We start from the raw sequence: 27682 nt of genomic DNA on the forward strand, positions 1-27682 counted from the left end.
GTGGACATCACCCCCTGGCCAACATAAGGTAGACAATAGCAACAGGAGAGTGTGCCAAACACTGGCATGGGGAAACTGGCTATAATACCCATAAGCCCACCCCCAATAATACACTGCCTCCAGGAGGCATTAAGTCCCAAATATCCATCACCTGGGAACTTAGACTTCAGAACACCTAAGTTTATGGGGGACACCTGAATCAAACCACCACACTAGCTTAGATCAGAAGAACCATTTCTGTTAGCTTTTTAGAATTTTTTTTTTTTAAATTTCAAACAAGGGCTGGGGAGATAGCTTAGTGGTTAAGGCATTTGTCTGCTAATCCTAAGGACCCCGGCTTGATTCTCCAGGGCCCACATAAGCCAGATGCACAAGGGGGCACGTGCATCTGGAGTTCAGTTGAGTTTTCAAGTGAGGTTCTGTCACCTGCAGGAACACCTCAGGCCCCTCATACCACAGCCTGGCATGTACTGGGCATGTGTGCTAGGCAAGCCCTGGCACATGTCAGCATTGGTTACTGTCATAGGGCCCAGTTCACAGTGAGGAATCCGACGTGAACTGCCTTGCCTAGCATGTATGCCAGTGTGCACTGACACCTCAGTGCACTGCACAGCACATGCGTTCCCTAGGCTGAGGGCCCCTCAGGCAGAAACACTACTTGTCAGGGCTGGCGGATGGGGGCTGCAGTTCGAGGGGCCTGAGGTGTTCCTGCAGGTCTGTAGTTGACAGAACTCACTTGAAAACTCAAGCAGAGAAGGCAGCCATCCACTGGCACCAGGAGTGAAAGGAGGCTGAGAACAAACTGGAGCAGACATCAAGACAGCCAGGCCCTGGTCCCAATGCAGCTGAGGTCTCTTCCAAGCCTACATCCACTGGAACCCTCAGGCCTGGCCCCACTGGGAATGAAGTCCTGTACTCCTCTCCACCTCACCACTTCCCGATTCAATGTCCAATGCGAGTATCTGATTGGCTGTGCCTAGGTCATAGGACAAACTTGTGTTGCATCCCTTTGCTCTGGGCCCCTCTCCTCCAGCAAAAAAAAAAAAAAAAAAAGCAAAGTTTTGTAATGAAAGGCAGCCAAAATGTCCACTGTTCTCTCCTCGGGCTGGGGGACTTCTACTGGATGCTCCCAACATCCCCAGGCCAGGGTTCTGAGGCTGCTCTGTGTGGAGCCCAGGGCTGGATTTCTTGGGCAGTTTCTGCAGCACTGGAATGGGGTTTATACCCCCGAGGCTTCAGTGAGCATTCTTCACAGGGGCGGATGAGTATGTTAGCCTTTGGCACAACGCAAATAAGGATCCCCACGTATTCGCAGCATCGGGCTTTTAGATTCCGAACAGTCTGTTTCAGCAGATCAGCTCCCGTTGTTGCTCGGGAAAACAGTTGATGCTTGTCACTCCTCCTGCCTGAGACGTTTCTGTGTACACAGCGAGGCCCTCGGTGCTTGTGTTGCTGGGAATTAGCTGAGGAGGGTTGATAGAGCGAGCCTCAGTTCTGCTGCTCTCCTGCACAGTCTCCACAGTATAGTCTGCCCCTTGGCTCAACTCGGCCACTGAGGCCATCAGCCTTGTTTCCTCTTCCAGTAGCCCTCACCCTCAGGCCCCAGAGTCAGCTTCTAAGTACTGCGGACTTTGCATTAGTTGGCGCACTCATAACCCCAGTTCTCACTGTGGCAACCTGAGCCTGGATCAGGTCTCCCCACATCTGTCTCCCGTGGTGCCCACGTGCTCTTCCCAGCAAGCTGCTTTGGGCTCCCCCATGGTGCTTCCCCTGGGCACCCTGGCAGCTGCTGGGTGCTTGTCAGCAGAGCAGCACAGTTTTGGGGGCCCTGGAACCAGAATCACATCCCGGCCCTGTCACTTGGGCAGCCTATGTCCCTGTGTAATTAGCAAAGCCCATATATGGAGGCATAACAAAAAGTGAATTACTTTGCCCCGCATCATAAGCAATTTGGCGTGTATCGGTGGGGCCGGGCACTGTGGCCTCCGCTCACTCTGGGGGATGGCTCTTTTCCTCATGCTCGTTTGCTCCCTGGCTGCTCACTGCCAGCTTCGGAAGAGGCAGGACTAGGAACAAAGCGTGTGCTACCTGAGGGCACCCTCCTCACAAAAGGCTTTCCTCAGGGTCCCCCCGCCAGCAAATCCTGCTAGCCTAGGTGCTCAGAATTAACTCACGCACCCATCTCCATGGTTAGCCAAGCACATTGTCTGGGCTGCCTGGGAGCTTCCTGTGTCCACCCCGTACCATCACTGGGCATGCAGTTCAGGCCGCTAATGTCTATGACCTTGCTTTGTCGGACCATATGTGTTTGTTGGGGTGGGTTTTCACAGTGAACCAGCACAGGATTTTCTATGACCTTCTTTGTGGAGACCATTTCGAAGGCTGGATCCCCCCACCATTTCACTTCACTTGTATTGTGACCTTCAGTTTATCACCCACTCAGTGGTCCCTTGTCTCTCAGCTCCTGCTTCCTGTCTGTTCTACAATCCACTGGGCATAAGAATTCCACCCCACTCTGTAGTCCTGGGCTGCCTCAAAAGCATCACAGGAAAAAAAAAATGGCTATGGAGGGCTTAGTTGCTTCCATGTCAAGCCAGTCTCAGGTGACCCTGACAAGAGTAGCTTGTTCCAGTCTTTCCTTTCCTTCCCTTCCTTTATCTGCCTTGTCTTGCCTGTCCTGGCCCTCTATTTCATTCCATTCCAACCACAACTTCATTTCACCCTGACAGAGAAACCATGGCCTCAGCAGATGGCCCCTCTGCCCTGCCTTCCCCTTGAGGCCCTTGCCTCCTGAGGAAAGCCTGACAGCTGGGGTGGAGTATGCCTGTTTGAGGGACCTGGCGCTCTTCTTGTGCCTTGTGTATGTCCTCAGTCTTCTCTCTGCATGCTCATACTTGTTGCAAAGTCGCCTCCGTGAGGAAAGAAGGACGTAGTTACGTAGCTTCTCTCTGTCCCCCAGCATCGGCTCTACATCACCTTCCTTCTCCCCCTCATTTTTTTTTTTTTTTGTTTGTTTTTTGAGGTATGGTCTCTCTCAGGTCCAGGCTGACCTGGAATTAACCATGTAGTCTCAGGGTGGCCTCGAACTCATAGAGATCTACCTACCTCTGCCTCCCGAGTGCTAGGGTTAAAGGTGTGTACCACCACACCTGGATTTCCCCTAATATTTTCTTTTCTTTTCCCTATGATTTTTATTTATTTATTAGATTCAAAGAGAGAGAGAATGGACATGCCAGGGCCTCCAGCCACTGCAAATGAACTTCAGATGTGTGAGCCACTATGTGCATCTGGCTTACGTGGGACCTGGAGAATTAAACCTGGGTCCTTAGGCTTCGCAGGCATGCGCCTTAACTGCTAAGCCATCTTTCAGCCCCTCCCCACATTTTTTCTTTGCCTCTCTCTGTCCTCTAGCATTGGCTTCTCATCACCTTCTTTCTCCCCTTGTCTTTTCTTTCTTCCTCTGGCCCCACGGTCTGGCATCTTCCACCATGCCCTGTACAGTACCCTCACAGAGCCTGGGCACAAAGCTAGGTCCAGAGCTGCTTAGCCTGTGTTTCCAACCCTGCAATTCCCCTTGTTGAGGCCCTTCCTGGGTTGTGACATGCTTCCGCACCACTGCTCAGAATCCCACCCCCCCCCCCCGCCTGCCTTCCTTTACTTTCCTGGTCCTCTCTCCTCCCCTCCAGTACAGATGTTTGCCACCTTCCCGTGGTGGCCTGTCCTCTTAGATTCAAACTTGGACATGTTCATGGCTTTTGAAGCCCTTGGAGCTTTCCATCCTCTTACTTCCATTGTGGTTGTACCCACCCCTATGATGTTCCTATAGCTCTGAAGTGATTGTGTCACTCTTCCTGCAAGAGAGGGAAGTCTTTCTGTAGATTTGCACCATGGTGGGCTATGGCCAGTATTGGGGATCCCAGAAAGCCATGAGTGTGCCCTTGGTGTCTCCTAATCACTCTGGGCCGGGGTGGGAAAGCAAAAATCCTCACATTGATGTATGGTTATGATGGCAAGAGTTTGGGAGTCTCAAAGGCAGAGGAGGAAACAACTTTGGAAGGTAGCTGTCATCTCTGAGTCAGTGACATGACCCCAGGCCCACCTCCGCCAGTCTGCAAGTGCAGGCTAGATTTAGAAGGACTGCATGGCCAAGTCAAGACACTCTCCACACGCTTCCAGGAGTGCTGTTCCATCCCCTAGCTGGGTTCCTTTCTCCTTGTCAGCTAACACTCTTCTAGATGCCGTCCTTGAAGCCTGTGATCATTTCCCCATGGGGCTCCTGTTTCTTGCCCGTGTGGGCACTTGTCAGTTTGGGCCTTGTGACTGAGGTATCTGTATGCCTGCCTCTGTTCTTTCTGAGAGCACAGCTCCTCTTGGGTCTGAGCCAGCCCTGGATTGGCCTGACTTCTGCACTGTGTGTTGCAAGGTGTGAGGACTACTCAGAAGGCGTTTGGTGGGAAATTCTGGGCATTAAAGGGAAGTAGAACTGTAGACCTAACTTCCATAGATGCAGATACCATAGATGGGTTCATTTGTGACAGCTCTCAGATGCCGGTGTTCTTCTTATCCAGTGCTTAGAAAGAGCCATGAAGTTTGCCTTTGAGGAGTTCCACCTCTGGTACCAGTTTGCCCTGTCGCTGATGGCTGCTGGGAAGGTGAGTTGCTTTGTGATGTGCAGTTCTGTGTGTTGATAGGTCACTGAGGACATCCTGCCTTGCATAAGACTAAGCCACTATTCAAGCTGTCCTGAGCTCATTTTATAATGGACAGTCCAACTGAACTGTTCAGAGGCCAAGATGGACATAGTGCTAAGGTGATCAATTCTGAAACACTTAGCTTTTTCTACCTCTTATGACTCACATGTGAAATAGGTATGGTTCACACTAGGCCTCACACACTTCTTTGAGAATGTAGACATGTTCTTGGAGGTAGGGACGGCTTTTCGTTCTCTCTAGCAATCTGCGATATTGAGTGGTTGATGATACTGGCCCTAAGTGTGGACCATGGACTGCTTGGTAGAAGTCTGAGCCACTCTCATAGCAGAGTGACTCAGGGTACAACTTCCTCAATAAAATGAAGCAGTGTGATGCATACTTCCTGGAATCATTACCAGAAAAAATATATTAAAATGCATAAGTACTTAAGGTAGCAACCCTACTGTGTGCATCCTCAGTAAAGGCTGAAGCCCATTAGTTAATTTGCTTTCATTGAATTAAGTCTGAGGTAAAAGATTATTTAGGTGAGGTAGCTTCTCAAATACAGTATGGTATGCTTTAAATTAGATGTTTAATTTTAACAATAGCACACTTCTACCGCCTTCCCCTCTTCCATTACTTGTATACTGTTGGCACAAGCCGGGAATGAATGCAGTTGGTGCTATGGGAACATTTCCGCTTGCTTTTGGCCACAGCTTACTCCCCACACTGTGGTGCTCCGGGGTCTGGATCTGGCCATCCCTAGGCCTCGGCTTGGTTGGGAAACCCCTCTGAGAAGGCTAGAGTATTTGGCTCTGCCACACACTGTAAGTCTCATAAAACTCCTGTCCCCTGCCAAGGCTGCCCGGGCTGTGAAGGTGTTGAAGGAGTGCATCAGGCTCAAGCCGGACGACGCCACCATCCCGCTCCTGGCTGCCAAGCTGTGCGTGGGCTCCCTGCACTGGGTGAGTAGGAGGCAAGTGCCCCTTCCCAGCGGCTCAGCCCAGGGGCCTCTTCCATGTTAAGACAGACACTCCAGAGTCCAGCTGCGCACAGAGGAGGCCATCCTGGCCCCTGTGATGTTGGTTTCCTAAAGTCTCACCCACCCACTCACTCCATGGAACCAGTGCATTCCCAGGTGTTGTGGGCATTCTCTGTGATGAGGTGAACTTGAAAAACAGCAGCAGCAGGCAGGTTGGAATTTACACTTAGGTTCAGCCCTCTGTGTACACGACAGTAGGAAGACGCATGCCGTGCCCACCCTGTGCGTAGCCTGGGAGCTTCTGGAAAGTCAGGGTGCGCACTGTACTTCAAACCATGGGTAAATACTTTCTTCGTCCTTCTTCCTTTGCATGTACCTCCTTCCTCTATATTCTTGATCAAATTTGAGTGTGGCATCGGCCCAATTTATAATAGTTCTGATACCTCAAATATTTATCATTAGTGCAGAAAACAGAAGACTCAGATTAATTTGCTGAGATGGTGGCATAGATAATTGCCACCTAAGATGGAGTTTTAATTTCCTGTTTTAACTTCACGTGACGACTAGTGATAAGAATGATTGGCTCTGAAGCCCACGGCTCCCTGCTGACTCGGGTTTCCACCCTTGCCGTCTTGGATGCTGGGTTTTTCCGTGTGTTCTCAGCCAGCAGGAGGAAAGCAAGCCTGGCGAAGAAAGTGTCCACTTTTATTCAAGTGTTTTTGAACGAATGCAGAAGAAAAACAAGCAGGCCGACACACACAGCTGTGCTGTGGGGTGGTGAGGTCCCACACATGTGACAGATGTGGCCGTGGGCACAGTGCCGCCGGCCGGGAGGCAGTGGAGGAGCGCCCCTGCGCCTGCAGCGCCTCCGCTGCCCTTCTTCTGGCTGCAGCTTGACTCTGCCGTGACACGCATGGCTCTGAACACCCGAAAGAAACCTGTTTTTAAAACATGGGAGGGACAAACCTTTTTTGTATATTCTTCCCTTATCTTTCACTGTTAAATTTGTTCAAATGCCTCAGCTGTCCGGAGTATAACGAACTCCCAGCTACTGCCACCCAGCTTTGATAACATCAGCATTTGCCACTTACTATTTTTATTTTAGCAACTCATGAAGTAAGCCTCCTTGTGGGTGTAGTTTTCAGGTGCATATGTTCTCACTGGAATCTGTTCATGTGTTGTGCACTGTAAAAATAAGGAGGCAGAGTTTGCTACATTAATTTATCTGTTTATGTTTGTGTGTGTGTGTTTATGGATACATGCAGAGGTCTGAGGACAACCTCAAGATGTCTGTGTTACACTTGCTGGGAGACAGTCTCCTGGCTCTGCTGCCCGGGTGGGACCTTGGCATCACAGACACATGTGCCACTTTGTGCACAGCTTTGTTGGGAAAATAAAACCCAGGCCGACAGGCATTGTCACCAAGTGCCTTTAACCCCTGAGTCATCTTCTCAGCTTGCATTTTGACTTTTTTTTTTTAATTTTTATTAGCATTTTCCATGATTATAAAAAAAAAATCCCATGGTAATTCCCTCCCTCCCCTCCCACACTTTCCCCTTTGAAATTCCATTCTCCATCATATTACCTCCCCATCTCAATCATTGTACTTACATATATACAATATCAACCTATTAAGTACCCTCCTCCCTTCCTTTCTCTTCCCTTTATGTCTCCTTTATAACTTACTGGCCACTGCTACTAAGTATTTTCATTCTCACGCAGAAGCCCAATCATCTGTAGCTAGTAACCACATGCATTTTGACATTTTTGAGGAAAAGAGAATTCATGCTTAAAGGGATTCTTTATGTCAGGAATGAAGGGAAAGACCCACACATAAGACATTCCAAGAACTTTATTCTCTGCAAATATATTTAGTTCAACTTCTAAATACCTAGTACAACCTCATTACAGAACCATTATGTAAAAATAAAGATGGAAAAGTCAGAACCCCAATAAGCATGAAAGTGTCTCTGGAAAAGAAGGTAAGTAAGAAATCAGGGAACAGTTGAAGGCAAAAAGAAAAGTCCTGAGGACTGTTGGAGAGGCTCAGTAAAGAAAGCGGTTTGCCAGAGTGGAATTGGGGCGACTTCCAGAGTGACTCATCACTATCCATTTTGGCAGCAAATGCTTATGGGAACTTATGCTAGAAATCCTGCAGGTTCTTGTTTTTAACTTGTGTCCTCTTTCAGTTGGAAGAGGCTGAAAAATTTGCCAAAACTGTTGTTGATGTGGGAGAGAAAACATCAGAGTTCAAGGCCAAAGGCTACCTCGCTCTGGGACTCACCTACAGTTTGCAGGCCACTGATGGTAAGAAAAGTCCCATCCCCTGAGCCCCTGTCTGCCCTGCCAGGGTCCTGTGGTCCCCTCTGCCTTAGGAGGTATTCAAGTTGGGTTATCCTTTTCATACCAGCCTATGGGAGCCCAGTCTTCATGGCTTGGGCTGGGGTGGGGATGAGGAAAGGCCCTGTGCCAGGCCTCTAGAGCCCTGTACACAGGTGCCTGGGGCTGGTGATACTCAGGCTTCTAGGCAGCAGGTGCCAGGCATCTGCCATGAAGGGTGAGATGAGCAAGGCCTTGGCAGATGAGTGACTCAGCACAGCCCTGCCCCCACCCTGAGCGCAGCCCTTTGCCTGGCCCGTTTCCAATGGGAAGGAGACTGGGTCTTAGGAATATAGAGGAGTTCAGGGCCAGACACTTGCAGGAAGCCACCCTTCACTGGTCCCTTCTCTCTCTGTATATTTGAGCTCACAGTTCACAGTTCCACCTACATGCAGCACAGTTTACCAGGAATCATGGCTCTTGAAGGCAGAGATTTATACTTAAATATGCTTAAAGTTGTGGCAGACGGGCTTCCGACTAATAAAAAGTATTTTGGACCTATTATAATATAAATAGGATTAAATTAAATTTTTTAAAAAGTATCTTGAGCCAGGCATGGTAGCACATGCCTTTAGTTCCAGCACTCGGTAGGCAGAAGTAGGAGGATTGTTATAAGTTCAATGCCACCCTGGGACTACATAGTGAATTTCAGGTCAGCCTGGGTTAGAGTGAGATCCTACCTTTAAAAAAAAAAAAAGTATCTTAGGAACTAGGTGGGCACTATGGCTCATGCCTATAATCCCAGCACTTAGGAGACAAATGGGAGAATCACTGTGAGCTTGAAGCCAGCCTGGTCTACTTAGTGAATGCCATGTCATTCTGAGGTAGAGTGAAGCCCTGCCTCAAAACAACAAAAGCAATGAACAATCCCAATTATATTATATATACTTCATAAAGCTTTTGAGAAAGCATAAATTGATGTCACTCTGTTGTTCTAGCATTTTATTTAAAGTAATATGAATTCCAAAAAATAAACCCTTCAAAAACAACTATTTAGCCAGTGTGCTGGTGCACGCCTTTAATCCCAGCATTCAGGAGGCTGAGGTAGGAAGATCGTCATGAGTTTGAAGCTAGCCTAAGACTACATAGTAAATTCCAGGTCAGCCTGGGCTATAATGAGACCCTACCTTGAAAAAAACAAAAAACTAGCTTAATGACAGTATAAGCCAGAATGCCCTGTAACCATCACCCTGCTCAGAAGGTAGACCCTTCCTGTCCACATGCGGGAGCCCCACCGTGTGCCCCTGCCAATCACAGCCTCCATTCTCTATTGACAGACACACAATATGACCCTGGATTTTGTACAATTTTTTACAAATTGATCCAACTTGTAATTTTTTCCTTTCTTCCTCTTCTTTAAAATATTGCAATTTTTGGCCTATTAAATCATTTTCAGTACTTCATTTCTGGCTACTTTTCCATGTCCACGTAACATATTGGCCATAGTCAGCACATGACTCCAAATATCGTAGACTCTGAGGGAAGAGCAAACTGAAGTCTATCAACTTACCCAAGTAAATCTTTGGTTCAGACTCTATCCTAAGTAGCCTGGAACCTTGAGAATCAGAACACTGCTGGGCCTCTTCTTGTATCCCTGGTTCAGGGGTGTTGCTGGGAGGGTCCTTTGACTCAGTGTCCAAGTAGCTGTGGGCCCCAGCGGCATCCAGCTTCCTGGGCAGCCTTTCACTGCTCAGCCTCCCGTCAGGCTGGAGCTGCCCCAGTGCAGCTGCTAGATAAGGGTTCCCTGCAGTTATAACCACAGGCAGGCTGCTTTTCTTTTGGACTTTTACTTGCCCCAGTAAAAAATACTTTTTTGTTGTTGTTTTTGGTTTTTTGAGGTAAGGTCTCACTCTAGCCCAGGCTGGCCTGGAATTCACTATGTAGTCTCAGGGTGGCCTCGAACTCATGGTGATCCTCCTACCTCTGCCTCCCGAGGGCTGGGATTAAAGGCGTGCGCCACCACACCCGCCTTAAAAGTACCTTTTTGTTTGGAGGCGAGTTGAAAGACATTTCTCATGTGTTCTGCATAGAAATGCCAGCTCATAGCCAAGGAACCTCCCACCTCTGAAATGACATTCCAGCATCAATGTAGGATTTGGCAACTCCATTCCTTAAGTTTATATTAAGGTATTAGAATCCTGGCCGCTAGCCAGTGTGACTTAAACTGGCCTTTCATGGTATCATACCAGAGCCCTTGACCCAAGATCATTGTTTCTCAGCCCTAGAAAGATGTAAATGCCAATTGCCTAAGTCCTGTCTAAACCGTCCTGGAAGAGCCGGTCTTTCCCCATGAATTACATATCTACCCTTGGGGAGAACCAGTGTACTCTTTGTGGAGCTCCCTGGGGGCTTTTGTAAATAGCCCCCATGTAGATGGAGCAGCGACCATCCAGCTCACTCTCTCCCTCATTGGTGTTGTTCCACGATGAAGTCTGCTGAGTGTGTAAGAGCCCTGGTGCTGTGACTGGGCTTCCTGTCCTAATAGCGCCTGGTGCAGTTGGCACTTGGGAGTTGTTACTTTTAATATAGAGTTTATGTGATAGGTTTTCCGTTGCCACTGACTGACTAAACCCTTTCCTCAGCTTCTTTGCGAGGGATGCAGGAGGTCCTGCAGAGGAAGGCGCTTCTTGCATTTCAGAGGTGAGTGGGAGTTCATCTTTTCACTCGGCTGTACATAATGACACCAGAGTATGATAAGTATAAAAAGACAGGGTATTTATAAAGATTATGTAAACAGTGTTTTGCCCCCAGGAGCCTTTTGTCTTGAGTAGCAAACATGCAGTCTGGGAGCTGAAGCTCACTCTATCACTTGTTGCCTTGTAAATCTGTACTTTTAATCTGTTTATCCATGTGGGTACTTTTTATTCATTTCTGATAAAGTGATTTCAGCTCCAAAAAGACAGGCTTTATATGTGTAGGGAGACAGTTCCTTTATTAAAAACATTTGTCATCATCTTGAAAAGGGATCCTTCTTTTTTGGCTTTTTTTCCCTACACGTCAAAGTATAGCTTTTACAGTGAGAAATGAAAAGGCTAGAAAAAAGGTTAGAAAGTCTGGATTACTGTGTAAACATCCCAGTGAGCCCAAGCCTGTGCCTCACCTTGCTTAATGACACATTGTGCTTGGCTCTGACTTTGTGCCTTCTGTGAACTCAGGATGATGCATTATAATTACAAAAAGCATGGATGTCTATGCTCTCTCACACACCTATGTGGACAGGGCACTAGCTAGGCAGTGACATCACAGTGTGGAGCTGAGGTGCCAGGTTAAAGGAGTCACCAGTGGCATAGGTTGAAGCTGGTATAGAATCAGGGTCTCCTGACTCTAGCCCTTTTTCCTTGTGCTTATTGTACCACTGTGCCCTAATTTTCCTTGCAGTATGAGTATCATAAATCATCAAAATGAAATTGTTGCCTGAAAATATAACCCAATGAGGTGAAATCCAGAATTGAAATTGATCCCATCACCTTAACTACATCTGAGTTACATTGATTTCTTAGCACCGTGTTAGGAACTCACTCCTTGGAAAATGCCATGAGAGTCACCTGTGTCAGGTCCTTCCCTGAGAGCCAGAGTTGCCTGCAGAGCTGTCATGGTGTCCTGTGTACTCTTTGTGGCACTCCTCTGTCATGAGGCCATTACCACTTGGTTTCCAGCAGCCTGGGATGCTTCTGCCTCACCTCCTGCTGTTTCCCAGCAGACTCATCTGAAGCTCCTTCACTTTGCCAGTCCCAGACTGATGAATGACCAAAAGTTCCAGGTGACATCTGCAGCAGACCCTTGACTCTGTGCTTAGCTTTTGTCGGTGCTCTTGAACCCAAAGTAGGAAGCACTTCCATTTCAAATTATTTTGAGTTTTAAATTCTCCAGTCCTGGTTTGTAAAACCCACACATGGATGCCTCATAAAGTGGCCATTATATCTGCTTCACTTTCCCTAAATCAGCATCTCTTGCTGGTTCTCTAAAAGCAGCCGTGCTGGTGGTCTGCCTGGGGCTGCCAGTGGAACTTAATGTTATGCAATAGTTGGCCTGAATTCCTTTCCATTTAGGTTGTAATTCAAAGGAATTTAAAATTTTTACTTCATATGTGACTAAAGAATAATAAAATCCTACTACCTAACTGACTATATTGCTAAAGGCTAAGCTAAACTTTTTTTTTTTTTTAAATCTAGGATGTTTTTCAAAGGAATAAGGCTATTTTGGTTTTAAGGACACATTGATTATTTTAGTGAATTGGAGTCCTAATAAAAGCTTTAAGGAAAAATGATGATTGTATTCTTAAATGTAAATAGGTCATTTAAAGCTACTTGGGTTAGAAAGCACTGTTTCTTCTCTGTGTTTTACACATTCTACTCATACATCTGTTTATACTGTTGCTTTGCATTTTTTGTTTAAAAGAAAATGATATAATTAAAAGGGGGTGGGTTGTGGATCTCGCATGTGAAAATTAACTCTTAATTATGACTAGAGCCAGCACTTAGAAAGATTTGCTTTGTAGGGGATTGAAAAGGGAAGTTTTTGAAGATGCTGCAGTAGTGTGACTGCATCTGCTCCTGCTCTGGGAAATTTAACCTGGCCAGCTCACCCATTCATTTGCCCTGAACAAGTGGACAGTGAAGAAAAGCAGTGTTGTTTGCAATGTTAGGAGCTGCTGCTTCTGTGAGCCCTCGCATCCTACTGAGAAAAGCTGTCCCAAAAATGATGAGAGCAAGTGTCAGCGTACTGACCCGCAAATGCGCTAGCCTTGGCCATTCCGGGAAGCAAGGGGGCATGGTGGTGTTTGTGGTTTTCACGTAGAGTATCATAGACTATATGACCTTCCTTTGTTTTCTCCTCTCCCTTCTAGCTAGCGTTTATATGTGGAAGGCTTTGTGTGTAGAGGGCGATAGATTGGTTAGTGAGCCATTTTAAAACATGGCACTAACAGTTCTAAAGCCAGGAAGTCCTACACAAGCCAGCTTGGTTGTCATGGATATGTAACTAGTGGGAGATCTCTGTGCACTTCTTTTCCTTAATGCACTAACTCCATGACCAATGTAATTCTGACTGAAGGAGGCTTTGAGAAGATTAGCTAAACAAGACAGCAGTTAGCTAATTATAAAAGACCAGACCTTTGAATCTCATCCCCTCTGGCCCATTTCTGGCTTTATATAATGTTCTTGGGCATGATGCTTAATAACAGATGCTTCATAAATTGTAACTTTTATTGTTGTATGCCAAATAGACCAGAGTCACATTGATCTGCCTTTTCTATATTCTTAGTTCTACTCTACAAGATGTTGGAACTGGAATCTAAGAGAACGTTGAGCATGCTAGCATAAAGCTGGATGGTCTGAGTGGCCCATGCTCCAATACTAGCCCAGTATGCCTCTCTCTGGGCATTGCATCTGCTGGACTGGAATGCTGTTTTGGGTTTCCTCCTCTGATGGGCTGGTGGGGAGCTCCCCAAGGAAAAGCACTTTTATCTAGGTTCCCCAGAGCTTAACATCATAAGAAGTAATGCATAATACAGGTGGATAGATGAGTGGATGGATCGATGAGTGGGTGGATGGATAGATGAATGGGTGGGTATACAGATGAGGAAATGGATAGATGGATGGATGGATGGATGGATGGATGGGTAGGTTAATGTATAGGTAGATGGATGGGTATATTCATGAATGGTTGGATGGGTAGGTAAATGGATATGTGGGTAGATGGATAGTCTTCCTTATGGAAAGGAAACTGAGTTAATGGATTTAGAGATGCTTTGATAATGGAAACACTTGAGCATCCCTGTAATGATGCTGTTAGCTCACTGGGTTTCTCTTAGCAGCTGCTCCCTGCATGGGGGTGAGCCTGGGGCTGCTTTATATTTATGGGCAAAGTTTAGCAGGCCTGCACCTGCATCACCACCTGATTTCTGTTGAGCAAATTATCAGAACACATACCAAAGGAGCCTTGTCTCTGGAAGCTTAGCTGTTCCATGCTACTGAAGCAAGGTTCTCAGAGGCTACATGAGGTGAACGCCATGCAGGTTTTCTTGTTTCATTTGTCATTTTCTTTAGTGCTCCCTCTCCACTTCTTTGGCAAGAAGTAGTCAGTTTAAATCATTAGTCAAAATTTTGAAATAAGGCACTTAAAATGTGTGCATTTTACGTTCTGTCTCCTGAGAAACTGGCAGTTGGGTTTCGTTATTACCCAGGTTGGAAGTTCTGTAAATGCTGCCATTATGCACCCTGGAAATGCCAAGATTGCAATCACTTCCACTTTCCTCTTTCACAGAGCTATGGCTGATGGTCAAGTCACAGTCCTTTGATGGGGCAGGGTGGGGCCTTTGGCTGTAACCATCACCCACACTCTGAATTCACCATGCCACTGCCAGCTTCTCAGTTGGTTGGCACAGAGTAGAAGCAATCGTGGTTTAACTTCATTTGTGAAAAATAGGAACTGGACTGAGAAAATTATAGCTCTGACAAATTCTTTCTCACAGCTGTGGAAACCTGGCTTTATTATTCTAGAAAGAAAATGAGATAAATAATTCTATGTAATTCAAAGTTTCCTCATAATCAATTTTGTAATTTTCTCTCTGAATAATTGGGATAGAGAAACCATGACATTTTAAACTCATGAACACCAAAGGAAAAAATCCTTTCATGTACAAATGCATGGAAAACCAGTGCTTGTGCATAATAAAAGCTGGGGTGTGGAGTGTGCGCGTCCTCCGGTATAAATAAGACATTGTGAAGGACCACACAGATGAGAAGTCACCCCCTGACTCATAAACCCAGGGCAGAAAAGTCTCCAGGCTGTTACTTGTGACCAACTTGCTAGTGAGGATTCCCTGGAAATGAGTTTGCTTTGTCCTCAGCAAAAGGACAGAGCCCAGTCCTGCACCCAATGCCACATTTGCCTAATCAGTGTCCAAATTCATGGGCTCAGCATGTTTTCTGGATTTCATGCATCTAGGATTCTTTCTCCTTTCCCATGAAAGACAGTTAATTAAAATGTTTTATTTCTGTGGAAAGCCTTGGCAGGTTGGCCACAGATGAATCCATAATGGTTTAGTTTTCTGCTTTACCTTGAATTTGCTTTCTGCTGGTAGAAGATCCTTCGATAATCACAAAATGTTGACAAGCAGTGTGCTGGCTGTTTGCTATCTGGGACCCACCGTGTGTAGTCTGTTCCCTGGTCCCTTTTAAGGAAAGTAAGTTTGTTTTTCTCTTCCCAGCAGACTGTTAAATGCAGAAGTGTGTCCTATACAGTCACATTTTGATTTGTTTGTGGCAATCTGTAATTAACTTCCATATAAAAGCAAAAAGAGAGAGAGAGAACACTTATAGTCTGTCAGGCAGCCGGAACACCCTCTTTGCATGGGAGTTCTGGGCTCATTCACGGAGCCATGCCTAGTGTCTCATGCAGCATGGTTATGTGGAGGCAATTAGTAGACTCTTCAAAGGACTGAATACCTTTCTTTTCTTCTTTAGTTCATGAAAAACTCAAACTTCATTTTGTAAGTAAAGCTGGGCTTTTGATTTTCATATGGTTTCTCTGAAATCCAGAAATTTGGATGAAATAGCATTAAGGCCAAGCCAAACTTAACCAAAGCAGCCCTCACTTGGCCGGTGGCATGCATGGTTCTCCCATGACCTGGTGTGATATGTGCGTTTCTCCTGCTTAACCAGGGAAGCATCTGCTTGGGAGGTCAGACCTCAAGGCCTATGAATTCTTCACCACTAGGCCTCTCCACAGAGGTGGGAGCATCAGTTGCAAGTTTAGAGACAAAACCCAGGAGCACACTCCTGTGGTATGCCCTCTGTGGTAGGCAGAGTGTGTAACGTTGGTTAGTGCTCAAGGGAAAAGTTAATGAAGCATTGTACAGTTCAACTGAAGTGTGCCCTGGTATTGGGGACTGGGAAGGTGACCCAGTAGATAAGACACTTGCCACACAAGCGTGAGTACCTGCTTTTGGCATCCCAGAGTCCACATAGAAACTGAGCAGGGGCTGACAGTATTGCTCAGTGGTTAAGGCGCTTGCCTACAAGGCTGAAGGAGCTAGGTTCAATTCCCCAGGACCCACGTAAGCCAGATAGATGCACAAGGTGGCGCATCCATCTGGAGTTTGTAGCAGCTAGGGGCTCTGGCATGCCCATTCTGTCTCTCTCTCCCAAATGAATGAAAAAAAAAAAACCAAAAAACTGAACACTATAGTGGGCTTCTGTAATTCCAGTACTCCTGTGGTGAGACACAGGTAGAAATGGGAGACTCTCCCAGAAGCTTGTAGGCCAGCCAGCCTGGAGAAGCAGTGGTGATGCAAGAAGAGCAAGACCTGCCTCAGAGCAGGGGGAGGCTGTCCTCCGACCACCACATACACGCAAATGCACAATTTTAAAAATGCAAATGTGAAAGGGAAGCAAATTGGCCTCTCCTGTGTGCTAATGGTCATGACTCTTTTTCAGGGCCCACAGCTTGTCACCTACAGACCACCAGGCAGCTTTTTACCTGGCTCTGCAGCTTGCCATCTCCAGACAGGCGAGTATCTGATGTCCCCTGTATTTGCTGCACACTTTGGATGTCAGCTGTGCTCAGAAAGACCCTGGGGTTTGAGTTGGTTTGAACATCTGCTGTGAAGACACAAGAGTCACAAGCTCTGGCCTTGAGAGTAAATCCACAAATCTGGAGGATCCAGTCTGGGGTCTGATGGTTACAGGGTACAGAACAGGGATCATCAAAGAGACTTTGCCCCTTAATAATAGAAACAGGTTAGCAGAGCCTGGTGCTGGGCTGCCTGGTAGGGATTTAGTTACTGGTCAGGGCCTCGTTGTCACAGGATACTCCCGACTGATGGGAAGATGGGAACAAGAAATAATAGGTTCTCTGAAATGTATGAATGTTAGGAACAACCACACAAAATGGCAACTTACAACAAAAGACTCAATCAGCTGTGTTCTTGCTGGGTGGGCAAGCATTGGCCCAAATGGGATGTGCCCAGAATCAGTGTGTAACTGCTTTGCACATTCTTCTACCCTACTGTCCCCTCCCAGCTGTGCTGGGGACCACAGCCACAGACTTCCCTGCCCACCAGGTGCAAGACATCAGTGGTGACTCAGCACATTCTTGAGCACTGACTGGGAGGGTGAAAGGGAGGTTAGCTCCCCAGGCATGCCATTCCCCAGAAGACCAGGCTGGAGCATAGCATGACATTTCCTGTTTCCTGGGAATACTGTTGAGAAATAGCTCCCATTGGCAACTGGGGAACCAAAAAAGCCAAGATACCTACCTTGTAAAGGTCTTCTCTTGTGACCTGGTGTGGCTTATAGCTAAGTTGGTCAGCTGTGGACTGAGTACTGGCCTCCTTGTGAAGCCTCCTTCCCCTTGTGCTGCCTGGTAGGGATTTAGTTACTGGTCAGGGCCTCATTGCCACAGGATATTCCTGACTGATGGGAAGATGGGAACAGATGAGAACATGGGGCTTGAGGTCATTGTCATTGCCTTGTCCTGGCACTTGGCACCCTGCCTGGATGTGTCCAGCACCTGATAAGACTGTTGAATGGGGCCTAGAGAGATAGCTTGGTAGTTAAGGTGCTAGCCTGTGAAGCCCAAGGACCCAGGTTGGATGCCCAGTACCCATATCATCCAGATGCACAAGGTTGTGCACATATCTAGAGTTCATTTGCAGTTGCTAGAGGCCCTGGCACACTCATACTCACTTTTCCTCTGTCTCTTTCCCTCTATCTCGCAAATAAATAAATAAACAAGTAAAATGCTTCTTTTCCAATGACTGTTGAGTGGCAGAGCCAGCTCTGAGCCCCTTATATCCTTGTTTCTGAGGTAATAATTCTGAGTTCTGCCTCCATCCTTGATTGCTCAGTCACCCCTACAAATCAGCACCCTGAGGATAGTTGCCTTCGTCCTTCTCTACAACATCAATCTAAGTATTGTTGACACAGGAAGTGGTCACTGTAGGGAATAGATAAACAGGTGGAGCCTCATGCGTAGAGCTGAAGGCTTGTGGGCATATGGTACCAGAACACCAGAGTGCTCAGAGAGTGTGTCCTGGGCAGAGAAGTTCTGACCCTGTCTTTCAAGACAAAGCCATTTACCAGGAGAAGATGGAGGAGATCAGAAGGGCTAGAGCCACGTTCTTCTCCCTCACCCAGCTGGGTGACCTGATGGAATCATTTCACCTCTTTGTACTTAAGCTTCTTCCCTATGATGTGGGCTGGCTAATGTCCCATTCAGTGACAGCCATGGCTCCAGGGTTCCAGTGATGAATGCCTCCATAGTCAGTGCATAAATCTAGATCATGGAAAAGTGAAGCTCCGAGTTGAAAACCAATAAGCTTGGGGAAAAGGCATCATGGATTTTCCTGAGGTTTGAGGCTGCTCAGGGCAGAAGCAGGAGAGCTCAGTGCTGGAGTTGGGAGTCCACACGGGAAGGGCACCCAGTCACTTGTGTGGTTGTGTCAGAATGCTTCTGTTCCAACGCTATTGTAAAATCCATCTTCAGATTCTCTTACCCTAATTACCATTAAACCTGCCAGGAATGTAGGTTTCAAATATCCACCACGGGTGCATCTAAATAACCCCGGGCCTCTGTGATTTTCAAGAATACATTGAACAGGTGTTGTATATTAAGGTTGTATCTGGTCCTACTTGAATTTGGGTACATCTGTTTTGTATGTGGCATTGCAGTCTATTTCTTAGATCCAGTTATCTGGGTCATAATTAGGATCGGGGAGGGGTTTTCTTTGGTTGTGTGCTTCCTTCCCATCCAGTGCAGATCCAGACAGCTGGTCATTTGGAAAGCTGTTGAAAGTCTGTGGCTCGTTGAGGACTTTAATTTCAGTAATACTGTAAAAAAGGAGAGTATTTCACCTATGGCTGAACTCCTGGCAGTTTGCCTGGGTCTCCATTTTCAGTGAAATCATCTTGATAGAATCAAAAGTATGCCAGTTTTTGACTGGAGAGATGGCTTAGTGGTTAAGTTGCTTGCCTGCCAACTTAAGGACCCAGGTTCAGCTCCTCAGAACCCACATAAGCCAGATGCACAAAGTGGTGCATGCATCTGGAGTTTGCAGTTGCTAGAAGCCCTGGTGTGCCAATTCTCTCTCTCTCTCTTATAATAAAATAAAAGCATGCCAGATTTATAAGCAAAATGAGAAAGTATTTATTTAGGAAGAAACAAAAGATGTGGTTTGGGCAGTTATATAAAGAACCAGAGCCTCTTGTATTCCTTCATTCCTCTGACTGTCACTGGATGAGGCACATTTCCATGTTGGCTCATACCCTGGGGCTGTCACGAGGACCCATCTTGAAATGTAGATGTGGCACAATGTGAAACGGCCCACAGTGAACCAGACACTGCAATGATGACTTCTTTCTCTATGACTCTGTTTGTGTGTGTCACATGCATACACGCATGTGCACATGTGCATGTTGCTTAACAATTCTTTTTGGTTTTGTTCAAAACCAGATACCAGAAGCTCTAGGGTACGTGCGCCAAGCTCTTCAACTTCAAGGTGATGATGCCAATTCCCTGCACCTCCTCGCACTGCTTCTGTCGGCACAGAAGCATTACCACGATGCCCTCAACATCATCGACATGGCCCTGAGCGAATATCCAGAAAATTTTGTGTGAGTCTTCCCCAGCTCTTGCCTTGCCTTACTCCACAGGGATTCAGTGTGCTTCTCCCTCTCCCTTCTTGCAGTCTGTCTAATGTAAGACTTTCGTGGACGCCTCAGGGGCAAATAGCAGAGTGGCCTTACTGCTGAATTTTCCTGGTACTTAACAACAAAGTTTGTTCATGAGGTCATCCTCACAGAATAGCCCGTCAGCACCCCCCCCCCCCACCGTGTAGGTACAGTAGCTCATCTATGCGTTCCCACTGTGGGTCTGGGAGCATATACAGGAGGACTGGACAGAGATAGTGGATCAGTATTTGAAGAGTCACACATTTTAAATGTGTATCAGGAAAAACTTTACATTAAAGTGTGATTTTGCGAAAGGCACTGCTCAGGGTAGAGACTAAGAATTTTTAGTCAATTTCGAATGTTAATTAAACACTAATGCCAGTATTCTTTGACATGGTGAAAGTCTATTCAACTCCAGACTGGAGTTCTAGAAGCACTGTTTTATAGTCTGTTTGCCCTGTTTACTAAGGGCTTTCACTAGCTCTGTTTCAGGCAACTTTGATCAAGATGCCTTACCTTTTGGAGCCTTGGTTTTATTCTCTAGGAAGTATAACTCCTTGAGTAAGTTAATCAGCATTTATACATAGTCTAAAAATTATCAATCCAAACTGCTATGGCATGAATTGTGTGTTTATTTTTGCATCTTTCCTCTGCATCACATTTTTTAAACATTTATTTTTATTAGATATGGACGTAATGTAGTATGTAAACAACACGTGTTGGTACCATCCTTTCCCTCCTCCCTGCCCCTGTTCTGAAGAGGCCTTCGTCGTTGGGGATGCAGGTCAACCCCATGGGGATTGTGAGTCATGCATTATGGGAGCAGCAGTCAGTTATGGGAGAGAGGAAAGGTCTCTGTGCAAAATGTCCCAGCTTGTGGCTGTAACAGTCTTTCTGCCCTCTCTTCAGCAAAATTCCCTGAGCCATGTTGGGTGCATTTTAAGTCTACTTCAGTAATGGGCACTTAGGAGCCTCTGGATTTCTGGTTTGGTAGGTGTTGAGTGTCTCAGTGTCTTATCTCCTTCACCCTTGTGCTGATATCAGATTCACTAAGAAAGCAGCACTCTGGCTCATTTCCCCAGTTCCTCTGTGGTTTCAGATGGGGCTGGGGTGGAGTGCACTGGGTCATTTATCTTCTCAGGTTCAGCTCCCATCTGGAAAAGAGAAGCAGATTCTCCAACAGAGACTGAAGTCAGCACCAGTTAAATGGGATAACCATTATTAATTTAGAGAGAATTTAAAGAGTCTGATAGCCTAAGGATAGTGGGAGATTCACAATGGAAAGCAGAATCATTATCTGGATAGGATCCTGACTTGTTTCCCACTTCCAGATATGGTTTCCTTTCCTTTCCACTGAGCAGATTTGTTAGCCAATCCAAGAGCAGTTGGTTGCCCACCATGGCTGTGTGCCACTATTACACTTGTGTGAGCATCACATCAGGTTGTGTACTTCTGAGTCACTTCATGAGATCCCATTGGTTGAGTGCTTGTTTAATTGCCTGGGCCACTGGGGTTTTGTTCAGGAAGTCTTTTCCCAGTCCTATATTATGGAGGGTGCCTCCTATTTTTTTCTTCCTGTAGTTGAAGAGTTTCAGGTCTTATATTGAGGTCTTTAATCCATTTGGACTTGATTTTTTTATATGGTGAAATGAGTTGGACTAATTTCATTTTCCTACACATGGTCATCCAATTTGTCCATCACCATTTGTTGAAGATGCTATCTTTTCTCCAGTGTACATTATTGTTACCTTTATCAAAGATCAAGTAGTTGTAGTTACTTGATCTAAGATCTGGGTCTTAAATTCGGTTCCATTGGTCTATGTTTCTGTTTTTATTCCAGTACCATGCTATTTTTGTCATGACGGCTTTGTAATATAGCTTTAGATCAGGTATGGTGATACTGCCAGAGTTTTTTTTGTTTTGTTTTTGCTGAGGACATGTTTGGATAGCTGAGGCCTTCTGCCATTCCATGTGAATTTTGAGATCATTTTTCAATCTCTGTGAAGAAAATGCTGGTATTTTTATTGGTATTTATTGTGTTAAATCTGTATATTGCTTTTGGTAGAATTGCCATTTTCACAATATTAATTCTACCTATCCAGGAGCATAGAAGGTCTTTCCATCATCTCAAGTCCTCCTCAATTTCTGTCTTGACTTTTTTAAAAATGTTTTTATTATATAGGTCTTTCACATCTTTGCTTAGTGTATTTTGTTGTTGTTATTGCTATTGAAAATGGGACAGCCTCACTGATTTCTTTCTCTGTATATTTGTCCTTTGCAAATAGAAAAGCTACTGATTCTTTGTGCATTTGTATCCTGCCACTTTGCTGAAGGAATTTATCACCTTTAGAAGATTTGAGATGGAGACTTTCAGGTCACTTATATATAGAATTATGTCATCTACAAACAGGGCTAACTTGACTTCTTCCTTTCCAATTTGAACCCCTTTTATATCATTCTCCTGTCTTATTTCATGGGCAAGTACTATGTTGAAGAGCAGTGGTGAGAGTGGGCACCCCTGTCTTCTTCCCGATCTCAGTGGGAATTCTTTGAGTTTTTCCCCATTAAGTATTATTTGGGCTTTAGGTACTTTATATGTAGCCTTTGTTGTGTTGAGATATAAACCCTCGATAGCTATTCTCTCCAATGTTTTGATCATGAAGTGGTGTTGTATTTTGACAAAGGCCTTCTGTGCATCAATTGAGATGATCATGTGGTTCTTATGGTTAAGTTTATTTATGTGGTATCTTATGTTGACCATTTTCCATATGTTAAACCATTCCTGCATCCCTGGGATGATGCCTCCTTGATCAAGATGGATAATGCTTTTGATGTGTTGTTGAATTAGGGTTGCAAGGATTTTATTCAGGATCTTTACATCCAAGTTCATTAGGGATATAGGTCTACAGTTTTCTTTCCTTGTTGCATCTCTGTCTGGTTTTGGTATTAGGGTGATGCTGACTTCATAAAAGGAGTTGGAGAGGATTCCCTGGTATCCAGTTATGCAGAACAGTTTGAGAAAAATTGGTTTCAGTTCTTCAATGAAGGTTTGATAGACTTCAGCTGAGAAGCCATCTGGTCCTGAACTTTTCTTTTGGAGGAAGTTTTTAATTTCCTTTTCAAACTCCATGGATGTGATAGGTTTGTTTAGGAGATTAATCTGCTCTGAGTTTAGTTTTGGTAGGTAATATCTGCCTAGGAATTCATCTATTTCTTCCAGATTATTCAATTTTGTGGAGTAGAGGTTTTGGAAGTATTCACAGATGATTCTTCCAATTTCACTGATGTCTTATGATCTGTCCTTTTTCATTTATGATCTTGTTAATTTGAGACTTCTATCTCTCTCTCTCTTTCCCTCTTTTTTTTTTTTTTTTTGGCTTGGCCAAATTGGCCAGGGGTTTGTCAGTCTTGTTTATTTTTTCAAAGAACCAGCCCTTCATTTCATCAGTTTTTAAAAAATGGTTTTCTTAGTTTCCAGTTCATTAATTTCTACTTTAATCTTGATTATTTCTTTCTATCTGGAGCTCTTTTGGTTGAATTCTTGTTTTTCCAGTGCCTTTAGGTGAACAGACAGGTTATTAATTTGGGATCTCTCTGTCTTTGTAATTAAGGCATTTAGGGCTTTGAATTTTCCCCTGAGGACTGCCTTCATTGTATCCTGTAAGTTTTGGTAGGTTGTGTTTTCATTATCATTCAATTCTAGGAATTTTATAATTTCTTTTTTGATTTCTTCCATGACCTATTCATTGTTTAAGTGTGTTGTTTACTCTCCAGTAGCTGGTGGATTTCTTGATGTCTCTCTTGTTAATTTCTACCTTCAAAGCATTGTGATCTGACATGATGCAAGGAGTCACTTCAATTTTCCTGACTTTATGGAGGCAGTTTATGGCCTAATATATGGTCAATTTTGGAGAAAGTTCCATGGGCTCCTGAGAAGAATGTGTATTCTGTAGAGTTGGGGTGAAAAGTTCTGTAGATATCCATTAGGTCTTATTGATCTATGATGTTGTTGAGCTCTATTATTTCCCTGTTGATTTTCTGCTTGGATGATCTATCTATTGATGATAGTGGAGTTTTGAAGTCCCTGACTATGATGGTGTTGGTATTTATTTCTGTTTTGTTGTCAAGTAGATTTTGTGGTTTTATTTTTTTGTTGTTGTTTTTTGATTTTTTTCAAGGTAGGGTCTCACTCTTTCCCAGGCTGACCTGGAATTCACTATGTAGTCTCAGGGTGGCCTCAAACTCACAGTGATCCTCCTACTTCTGCCTCTCAAGTGCTGGAATTAAAGGCGTGTGCCACCACGCCCGGCTAGATTTTGTTTTATAAATAGTGGTGCACCTGTGTTTGGTGCATATATATTTATGATTGTGATGTGCTCATGTTGGATCATTCCCTTGATGAGTAAGAGGTGGCTTTCTTTGTCCTCTTTGATTACTTTTTTTTTTAATTCCATTTTATTACTTTTTTTTTAAATTCCATTTCCAGCCTTTCACCCTGAGGAAGTATCTATCTTTAATGGTGAGGTGGGTTTCTTGAAGACAGCAAATAGAAGGGTTCAGTTTTTTGATCCACCCTGATAACCTGTGTCTTTGATAAATGAGTTAAGTCCATTAATATTTAAGGTTATCACTGTGAGGTTTGAACTAATCCCTGCCATGATGGGGTGTTTTATGGGGTTTAGTGCTTTCTTGTGTTTTGTACTATTTTCAGCCTGGTCTATTTTGTGATCTTCTTCTTGTTGGCTCTTGAGATTGGTTGTATTCCCTCAAGTATTCTCTGTAGGTTTGGCTTTGTGTTCATATAATCATAAAGTTGACTTTCTTCATGGAAAGTTTTTAGTTCACCATCTGTTATGAGGGTTACTTTTGCTGGGTAGAGTAGCTTGGGTTGAAAGCCATAGTTTTTTAGACTTTGAAGTGTTCCTTTCCAGGCCCTCTGGCTTTCAGGGTTTCCATTGAGAAATCTGACATAATTCTGATGGGATTGCCTTTGTTTGCAGTGAGGTATTTCTCTCTTGCTGCTTTTAACAGTCTTTCTTTGTTTTTGTTGTTGAGAGTATTAATTATGATGTGTCTTGGAGAGTTTCTTCTTTGGTCTTGTCTGTTTGGTGTACTGTCAGCTTCTTATATCTGGATGGGCCTCTCTTTTGAGAGATTTGAAAATTTTTCTTCAATAATTTTGTTGAATATTTTCTCTGGGACTCTGTCCTGGATTTTCTCTCCCTGTGTTATACCCATGATTCACATATTGGTCATTTTAAGGTGGCCCACAGTTCCCTCATATTCTCAATTTTTTTTTTTTTTTTAACTTAGCAGAGTTTTTGGCCTCCCAATCAGTTTCTTCTGTCTTGTCTTCCAAGTCAGAGGTTCTGTCTTCCACATGAGTAACTCTGCTGGTGAGGGGTTCCAGAGAAGTTTTTTATAATTTCTATTTGACTTTTGTGTTTTCTATTGTATTATTTTGCATCGCATCCATCTCTTTTTTGAGGTACAATATCAGTTCGAGTTCTGATTTTCTTGATGTTTCCTGGAATTCATTCTTGCATTTGACCAAGTATTCATTAAGGTTAATAAACCAATTGTTGAGATCTTCCATGTCTTGACTCACCTTCAATTTATTCATATCTCTTTGGAGGGTTCTAATATTTTCTTCCATCAAGTTAAAGCCTACTGTCAAAAACTGAACACTCTAGGAGATGATTCTATTCAATTTCATCGATATGATTGTTGGTTCTTTGATGGTTTACTTCCAGTTCAGCCATTCTTTTTGATGATGGTTTCATCGGTTGTTGTGTTTTCATTTGGGAATGATTTTCTATTGATTTCTCTATGATTTCATTGGAGACTTCCATTGTAGGACTAGGCATCCTTGGTGGAGATGCATCAGTTTTCTGACTTTCACTGGCTTTTTGCATTGTTGTCTACCTACTTATTTTAGGAGACTTTTTTTTTTTTTATTGAGGAGAAAGCAAATTTTTGTCCTTTGGTTCATGTACCCTCTGATCCAGGTGAACAGGGTTGTTGGTATCCAGTGGCCAGTCAGGATATTAGAGCAAAAGGCCTGATTCCACATCTCACTCAGGGAGCAGGCCTCTCCAAGCAAGACACAATGGGACCTACCAGGACCAGGGGACTGGGAGGAGCTGGGAGACAGTCCACACCACTGTACCCACCCACACACTGTGCTTGCAGGGAACCCAGGCCAGGAAGCTGGGAGGAGCTGGGAAGTTCTGCGTTACATTTTTATTGAGCCAGTGAATTTGGAATCTGTGCCCTGGTGGCTAGCTTTGTATGAAGGTTGTCTTTTGAGCTACTGGGTTACCATTTTATCCTCAGTGGTAGCTTAGTAACCAGTACACAGAGGCCAAAAATAGTAAACATTCCTGCAGGCTGGTGAAGTCCAATCATCTACAAGCGCAGAACCAGTAATGGGGTGCAGGTGGTTTTCTAGACCAGGGGAAGAGAAGAAACATGGAGTGGCCCTGGTGGCTTTCTTTCCTTCAGAAGCGCAGTGCCATGCAGTAAGTGGGTCAGCGCTGGCATGATCTCTCCACCTCCCCACCACCTCGCTTGCAATCAGTGCTTTTTCAGCAGCAGCTTTCCTTGGAAAATTGGTTCACACCTTTTCATTACAAACATTTCTTTGTCTTTAAGTGAAAAGGCCACTTCTCTTATCCCCATCAAGAGAATTCTTATTATAATCCAGGAAGCCTCTAGCTGGAGATTTCTTTTGTAGGCTCAGTGATTTATGCAGAGTGAATTAAGGAGCTTTGCAGTTTTCCTTCCTGCAGATTTCAAACTGGTGCTTTGGCACACTTGCATAGCTCTGGATTTTATCCCAAGATGTTAAGCCCTATGGAATCTTAATATGGTTAAATTTCTTTAAAAAGATTTGGTTCTTCACCCATCCTGCTGTATAACAAAGTACAATGTAATACAAGTTAACTCAATTTCTCTCAATTTATAAAGTGCCTTTCTGTGCTTCCCACCTCCAACATGCATATGGTCATACATGCATGTATCCTCCTCCCCTTCATTAGATGTTACACTTCAGCCTGTGGCTCAGGGTATCACAGAAAAGGAGCTTATTCTTAGCTAATAGCCACACCACACAGTGAGCAGTAAACAGCAGCAGCAGCTAATGTGGTAGTGCCTGCAAGTGACAGCAGCTGACAGCCTTTTCAAGTAGTGGGAAGAAGGAACTACAGTGGAGGTATGTGAGGAATGCAAGCCTGTTGTTTTAACGTTAGCTGGAAACTGGGAAGAGCAAAGCATATGGCCCAGGTCTGAGAGCAGCAATGACTTATCTGCTTTTCAAATATTTGGGTTTCTTCTTTTGTGGTGGAAAACTTCCTCCCAAAGATACTTATTAAAAGTTGAGGGGACTTCTGGTTAAGATGGCAGCGTAGGTACCATGCCAAAGCAGCCTAGGGGGGAAAAAGACCAAAAAAACTCAGCAAAATACACACTTTTACTAAAAAGTGAGTTGTATAGGAAATTGAAATGGCAGTGGAGAAGTAGAAGAGATCCACAGCATCCAGAGCCCGCACAGGCCGGCAAAAGCAGCCCCAGTAGGTTCACCCACTGTGGCAGCGGCGGCACACCAGAAAGCCGCCAGGCTCTGCTCAAGCTGCAGGAAAAGCCAGGTGAGGGGAGCTTCCACTCACCTGGTGCTCTCCGCAAACTCTAGAAACGTGAAGGGAGAGCAGCAGTGAACAATGGAGGAGCAGATCACAAGGTAGAAGAACACGTGGAACAGCGAGAGATCTAGAGCAGCTGCGGCTCCCTCCCCTCCCCCACCGCCTGTGCCCAGCTCCAGCGAACAGAGCAGTGGTCCTGGGACCCGGCCACGCCAACTTGAGCCGACAGCGGGACCCAAGCAGGAGCAGAGTTAGGCAGCAACATCAGCAGCTCAGGCACCGGCAATAGCGCCCCAGCAGCAGGGGATCCAGTAGTAG

At 45.0% G+C, this 27682-nt stretch overlaps 1 protein-coding gene across 3 annotated transcripts in view; it reads left to right on the plus strand.

The window, feature by feature from the left end:
- Window positions 1-27682, plus strand: part of Ttc7b (tetratricopeptide repeat domain 7B) — a 245655-nt gene that overhangs the window by 137195 nt on the left and 80778 nt on the right. For 2 of the 3 annotated variants that reach the window (XM_045155047.1, XM_045155049.1), the window contains 6 exons: window positions 4539-4652; window positions 5552-5656; window positions 7863-7980; window positions 10635-10692; window positions 16491-16563; window positions 19507-19667. In XM_045155047.1, the coding sequence (XP_045010982.1) occupies window positions 4539-4652; window positions 5552-5656; window positions 7863-7980; window positions 10635-10692; window positions 16491-16563; window positions 19507-19667 (629 nt within the window). The remainder of the gene's footprint in view (window positions 1-4538; window positions 4653-5551; window positions 5657-7862; window positions 7981-10634; window positions 10693-16490; window positions 16564-19506; window positions 19668-27682) is intronic. The other variant, XM_045155048.1, reaches the window with a different exon arrangement.

Source organism: Jaculus jaculus, chromosome 7 (assembly GCF_020740685.1).
Source record: "Jaculus jaculus isolate mJacJac1 chromosome 7, mJacJac1.mat.Y.cur, whole genome shotgun sequence".
Taxonomy (NCBI): domain Eukaryota; kingdom Metazoa; phylum Chordata; class Mammalia; order Rodentia; family Dipodidae; genus Jaculus; species Jaculus jaculus.